The following is a 6,243-nucleotide window of genomic DNA, read 5'->3' as shown; positions in this document are numbered from 1 at the left end:
TTATTTATAGTCCAGCTCTCCAATGGTCTGAGGGACAGTGAACTGGCCCCTGTGTAAAAACTTTGGGGACCCCTGACCTGATCCTTTAAAACAGTGATCCCCAGCCCCCAGGCCACAGACCGGTATTGGTCCGTGGGCCATTTGGTACCGGTTCGCAGAGAAAAAATAAATAACTTACATTATTTCCGTTTTATTTATATTTAAGTCTAATTGACGTTTTATTTTTTAAAAATGACCAGGTTCCCTCTGTTACATCAATCTGAGACTCACTCTTGAAGTTTGTCTCGGTCACATGATACATTTATCCATCCCACCCTAAAGGCCGGTCCGTGAAAATATTTTCTGACATTAAACGGGTCTGTGGCCCAAAACAGGTTGGGGACCACTGCTTTAAAAGACATGTATCTTTTAAAAATAAAAATAAAAAATAAAAATAAAAGACGTGTCTTTTTTATTCCTTCTTTAGAGGTTTGAAGTGAATGTCAGGTTTATTACGTACCTTCCAGGTCTTGCCATTTACCACTTCAATACACAGTTCTGGATGCATCTATTTCAATTATATTATTTTCCAAGTAGCTTTAACCACATTATAGGTTCAAGTTAGTCTCTCTTTTTTCGGGAGGGGAGTATTACTGCTGCTGAGGTCTGGGCTGCAAAGCATTTTTATGATTCTTTCCCTACTCACCTGAACGATTAGCACATGAAAATAGGAGAATGCCTCTCAGTTCATATGGCCCAGGGTGCCTCCATATTAGACTACTATAGTTTTTCAGACAATCGCAAAATTAAAAGGGCAGGACTTGTGTGTACCTGAAGGCAGCTCAGGACCCAAAAGCCTCAAAGAAAAGAGAGGCAGTTCTAAGCCATCCTGGAACTGAAGGGCTTTGGTCATTTATTGGACATATGACATGTCAATCTTCGCTTCTCAGCCAGTGAGCTTGTGACCAAAGTGTATGGCCCCCTGTTGCCTCTTTGCCCCTGCCCTAGTGGTCCCTGGGCTTCTTCAGGCACCACCTGAGACTATTGTCCCTTCTAAGACTCCGTCCACCTCACATCCGGGTCCACGGTCCGCAGTCTCCTCCCAGTAGCCACCATCTTGGCCTTTGACGCCATAGCCTGATCCCGTCTAGGTTGAGGTATTTCCTGGAGCCATGTCTGACTCTGGTGATAGAAACCTGGCCCCCCGGTGTTCAGGAGAGCTCCATGGATGAGGCGGGAGCCGGGGTCTGGGAAGCTGGAGATGAGGGGGCGGTGATTCAAGACCTGGAGCTCCACGGGGAAAATGTAGCCGGGCTGGAGGTAGTAGGAAGGGCTATCAGGGGCCTGGGGGAGGAAGCCGCAGCAGTGGAAGTCCCAGAGGGCAGGGTCAGCGAGGATTCTGACATCAGGGCAGCTGACGAGGGGGAGGACAACATGGAGCAGAACTGGAATGTGCCGGAAGCCGCCCGCCAGTTGCCTAGGGAGGGTTTTCACAACTTTTTCATGGACGCGGTGAGCAGGTCGCTGAACCGCATATACCACAATGACCACATCCTTGAGCGACCTCGCGACCGCCGCAGAACGGTCCCGGCCAGACCTCATCTGTCCGGCATCCCTGGCCAGGCCCACCAGTGCACCAGAGAAGGGGCTGCAGTCTTGGTGCCTGAGGGCCCTGGAGATAGAGCCACAGGCTCTGGAGAGGGTGCCCTGGCCCTGGAGCCCGAGGACCAGCCCCAGGCCAGGGAGGAGCCCACGCAGGAGTCTGAAGCCCTGGAAGGTGAGCATCACGCAGAAAAGGCATCAGGATTGTGAGGCCCCAGGGCCAGGGAAGCCCCAAGGCCTGTAGGCACAGCTGGCGCCCTGGCTGGCCATGTGCACCAGGGGGGTTGGGGCCCTGAACACACTACAGCAGCGGTTCTCAACCTGTGGGTCGCCGGGGTCGCCTAAAGCCATCGGAAAATTCATAATGCATATCAGGTATTTACATTCCAAATCATAAGTGTAGCAAAATTACAGTTATGAAGCAGCCACCAAAATTATTTTTTGGTTTGGGGTCACCACAACATGAAGAACAGTATTGCGGGGTCACGGCATTAGAAAGGTTGAGAACCACTGCACTACAGGCCTTGTGGAAGAGAAGCCCAACTTCATAACGACCTCCCCCACCTTGAGAAAAAATACCTTGCTCTCTCCCAACCTGCACTAAGCAACCTGAGCTCCTCAGTGCAGGGCACAGCCTATCAGCGAATGTCCGAACGGCCCAGGGGAAGGTTTCAGGAGTGAGCAGGCAGGACATGGTGGGGAACCCAAAGGAGAGGAAAAAGCCAATGTCATGTCTCCTGTTTGCTTCATGACTGCCAAAAGTATCAAGAGCCTTAAAAAGTCAACCCGCAAACATTACGAACTGATAGGGAGACTTTGAAAAAAAAATTTTTAATGTGTATGTATGTGTGCGTGTGTGTGTGTGTGTGTATGTATGTATGTATATATATATCCCCCCATGGGGTTGAGGACCAACTGAACTTCACCATAGAATTTGTCAGTGAAGGAAACAATATTTTCACAAGAAAGTTCTGACCAAACCCTATGAATGCCCTAGACCCCGATGATTCTGATCCCTTCTCTGATGGGCCAGCAGGCATCAGCAGCACAGCTTTAGTAGGGAAATCAGGTCACTACGAAAACAATCGAGCAGCAGCAATGAGGGGCCGCAGGAGTGTTGCATCAACCAGTAGAAAGGTGCCTAGCTGTTCTTTTCCTGGTTACTTCCACTGTCTTGCTTCACTTGCGGGTTGAGTGCTGGATGTCCCCATTCTTTATGACTTGGGATTTTTTCCTGTGACTATCTGGTCCCAAAGTTTGTCTTATTCTTAACTAAAGGAACAAGTAAATATCAATGTGAAAACGCTGAGGAAGAAGCCCAAGATGCTGAAAGGAAGGAAGAAGAAGAAGAGGAGTTTAACAAGAAAGAAGAAGGACCCCAAAGCGACATGGACTCAGCAGAGAACAGCCCCGGAAAATCCAGGTATCTGTGTGTAGCTTTGAGTATCACCCGGCCATTCCTGGCATTTACCTGTTACCAACAGCTTTAGTTATTTTAATTTCCCCAGTAAATTAAGAAAAAAGGTTCTTTAAAACTAGTTTAAAAATTCAATTTCATCTTCTTGGCATGTTAACATTATACTCATATACCTAGTAATATAACATGTATTGTGTACTGAAATATATATACTTCATGGCTACTCATTAGTTCTTATGAGGCCCTCTGTCCTCCCTGTAAAGACTACTAACAAATGAGAACTGTGTCAATACCTAAGACCAGTAGTTATTTTAAAACATTACTAGATGCAGAAGCTCAGGTCGCTGGGCTCTGCCCTAGTTGGGCCTTCGTTACTTGGCCACAGAAATACAGTGTCCTGTACTAACTAGGAGACAAGGAATACTTACAAATAAGAAAGTGTTACTAATTTCTGGAAGGACCACATTTTTTCCTTTTCTGTTTTTCATGTTGTATGTTTATTTAAAACTATTTACCATACTTGGGCAACATGCTTCCTAAGCTCCAGACGGTGTTTACACTAAGAGTAGAAGAAAATAATTTGGATTAAGAGCTCTCTAAAGCCCCTTTTAAATCTGGCCTTCTATAATTCTAAAATGATTGGCTTTTAGGGACTCCAGTTGCTGTGTTCTAAAATATTACAGTGTCAGAATACCAGAATTATTATTAATGCTTTGTATTTACTGAATGCTCAATTTGATATTTCCTTCATTCTCACATCATCAGGTCTCTGCTATAGTATTATTTTTCTTCTTTTTATAAAATTTATTTTTAATTGATTGTGTTGACATGTTTTCAAGTGTCCCACTCAATATACCCCCTATACACCACATTATGCCCCTCATACCCCCTACAAAGTCTCTTTCCACCCCTCATTCCCTCTTTTTACCCCTACCCCCTCCATCCCCTTTTTCCCTCTGTTGCTAGGTAGAACCACATTTAATAACTAATAAGTAAACGTTTGTTTGGTTGTAGGTTTTTATATTTTATATGACAGTCAAAAGAAAAGAAACTTAGTCATAGCATGATTGTTTATCACTGAATGAGTAGTTAAGTATCAAGGCCTATCTTATTTTGAGTATATGTAAATGATTGACATTTCTTTTTCTTTTTTTTTTTTTTTTTTACACTTTCACAGCTGCATATTTTGTAACAGCCTCTCATATGAGATATACGGAATACTGAGGGTCTGGGAGGATAAGAGTATCACTTGTGGAATGAACACAAGCTATTAAGGTGGAGAGATTTGTTTAAATCCCAGAATGGCTTCTCAAGGAAAAGAAGCATCTTGAGAAAGCATTTATGGTGTTAGGTAGGCAAGAGGGAGACAGGCTTTGCATGATCACATGATTGAAGCCATCAGTTACACAGGGGTCTCAAACTCGCGGCCCACGGGCCGCATGCGGCCCGCCGAACAATTTTGTGTGGCCCGCAGACTAATCCACGAAGTTCAAAATATTTTGGATAAAATTAAGTAAGCCTAGGGCCCTACTTGTATTTTTCATTTCTCTAGCATCCTAGCTAGATATTAGCTTAGTTAACAGCAGTTGTGATGAGAACTAGTTTCTGGTCGTTTTGTGACACTGAGTAAACTGCATGTACGATTGTGCTTGTTGTACTGATTTTTTTTTGTTTTCAACTGCAGTGAGAAAAGTGTTGCGTAACAGTTGCCTTTTGTAGACCTAGTGCGGTCCGCCGAACGGCTGTGATCTTGCTCTGCAGCCCACATGCTGAGTTGAGTTTGAGACCCCTGAGTTACAGGAACACCCAATATCTAAGGGTACAGATTATGATTAGTGGACATTTGTCCCTGTCCAAAATATCCATGGAGACATTTGTCCAAAAGGCCCTTGATATTTAAATTCTGCTTTTTTTCAAGATTCGAACCCTGGTCCATCTACCTAAGCCCATATGTCATTACCAGTTAGTCTACCGAGGTGAGAAGGGTTATTATTGGCAATACAGTCACAATACAATTATTAGCACCAACAAAACATGATGACATTTTTATTAATTCTGTGAGTCTGAAATGTAAATAAACATTATAGCTTCTTTGAACTGAGGATTTTTTTATGCATGGACATTTTGGACAGGACCAAATATCAAAGACCGTATGTGAACCAAGTGTATCAGTGGGTCTTTTGGACAGGACCAAATATTCTGTAAGGCAGGTTACAAGAGGAAGACGTGTTGTTCTTCTCTGCTTGTTGAAATATGGTCCACAAATGTAACAGATACACATGGGGCTATTTTCTTGGATTTAGACAGTCATTGGAGCCCTGGCCTGTTGGTTGAGAGGTAGAGTGTTGGCCTGGCTTGTGAATGCCCTGGGTTTGATTCCCAGTCAGGGCACACAGGAGAAGCACCCATCTGCTTCTCCACCCTTCCCCTCCTTGCTTCTCTCTCTCTCTCTCTCTCTCTCTCCCTCCTCCTCCTCCTCCTCCCCTCCTGCAGCCATGGCTCGGTTGGAGCGGGTTGGCTCCAGGTACTGAGGATGGCTCCATGGCCTCTGCCTCAGGTGCTAAAAAGAGCTTGGTTATGAGCATGGCCCAGGTGGGAGAGCATCACCCTCTTAATGGGCTTGCCAGGTGGATCCTGGTCAGGGCACATGCAGGAGCCTGTCTCTCTGTTTTCCCTCCTCTCACTGAATAAAAAGAAAAAGAAAAGAGAGTCATTGGAGCTACTTGATGCTGTATAATTGTTAATTTTCTCTCATTTCATCCTGCAGTTTGGAGTAGAAAGAAGATGGAGAAAGAAAATGGCGAAAGAATAAAGAATCTGTTGTTCACTCTTTTTAGGTTTTTCATTCAAGAAGTCCATTGGAATATTATTAAATATTGATATCATTCCAAAGTTCATCACCCAAAAAGTGATATCCAAAGATATCTTTTATTTCTTAGTTATATTTGACACTATTTGTTTTAGTTAAAAATAAGTTTGTTCTCATTAATGACCTGAAACACAGGGAGATTTTATTTAGATAATTCTGACTCAAGTCCCCCACTTACCCTTGTTTTGAAAGGTATCACTTTCTACCATCCACCATTTGTACGCTTGTTTTAAATTATTTTATGGCAGCCCAAAATAAACTAAAATGTCTAGTCTTAAACAATTTTTGTGAAGAGAAAGATGACGTCAAACCTGTGGAGCTGCTCTGTCCACTATGTTAGACACTAGCCATTCGTGGCTACTGAGCACTTGAAATA

General features: G+C 43.9%; 1 protein-coding gene across 1 annotated transcript; it reads left to right on the top strand.

Moving 5' to 3' along the window:
- The first annotated feature begins 1,203 nt into the window (after positions 1 to 1,203).
- Positions 1,204 to 5,775, top strand: LOC136317609 (cancer/testis antigen 47A-like). The gene is made up of 3 exons (XM_066250437.1): positions 1,204 to 1,756; positions 2,860 to 3,004; positions 5,766 to 5,775. Exons 1-3 carry the CDS (start codon positions 1,204 to 1,206, stop codon positions 5,773 to 5,775), a joined length of 708 nt encoding a protein of 235 aa, XP_066106534.1.
- The last annotated feature ends 468 nt before the right edge of the window (positions 5,776 to 6,243 follow it).

The sequence above is a fragment of the Saccopteryx bilineata genome, chromosome X (assembly GCF_036850765.1).
Source record: "Saccopteryx bilineata isolate mSacBil1 chromosome X, mSacBil1_pri_phased_curated, whole genome shotgun sequence".
NCBI lineage: Eukaryota > Metazoa > Chordata > Mammalia > Chiroptera > Emballonuridae > Saccopteryx > Saccopteryx bilineata.
Note: the sequence above shows the minus strand (reverse complement) of the source record. Positions and strands in the feature narration are given on the sequence as shown.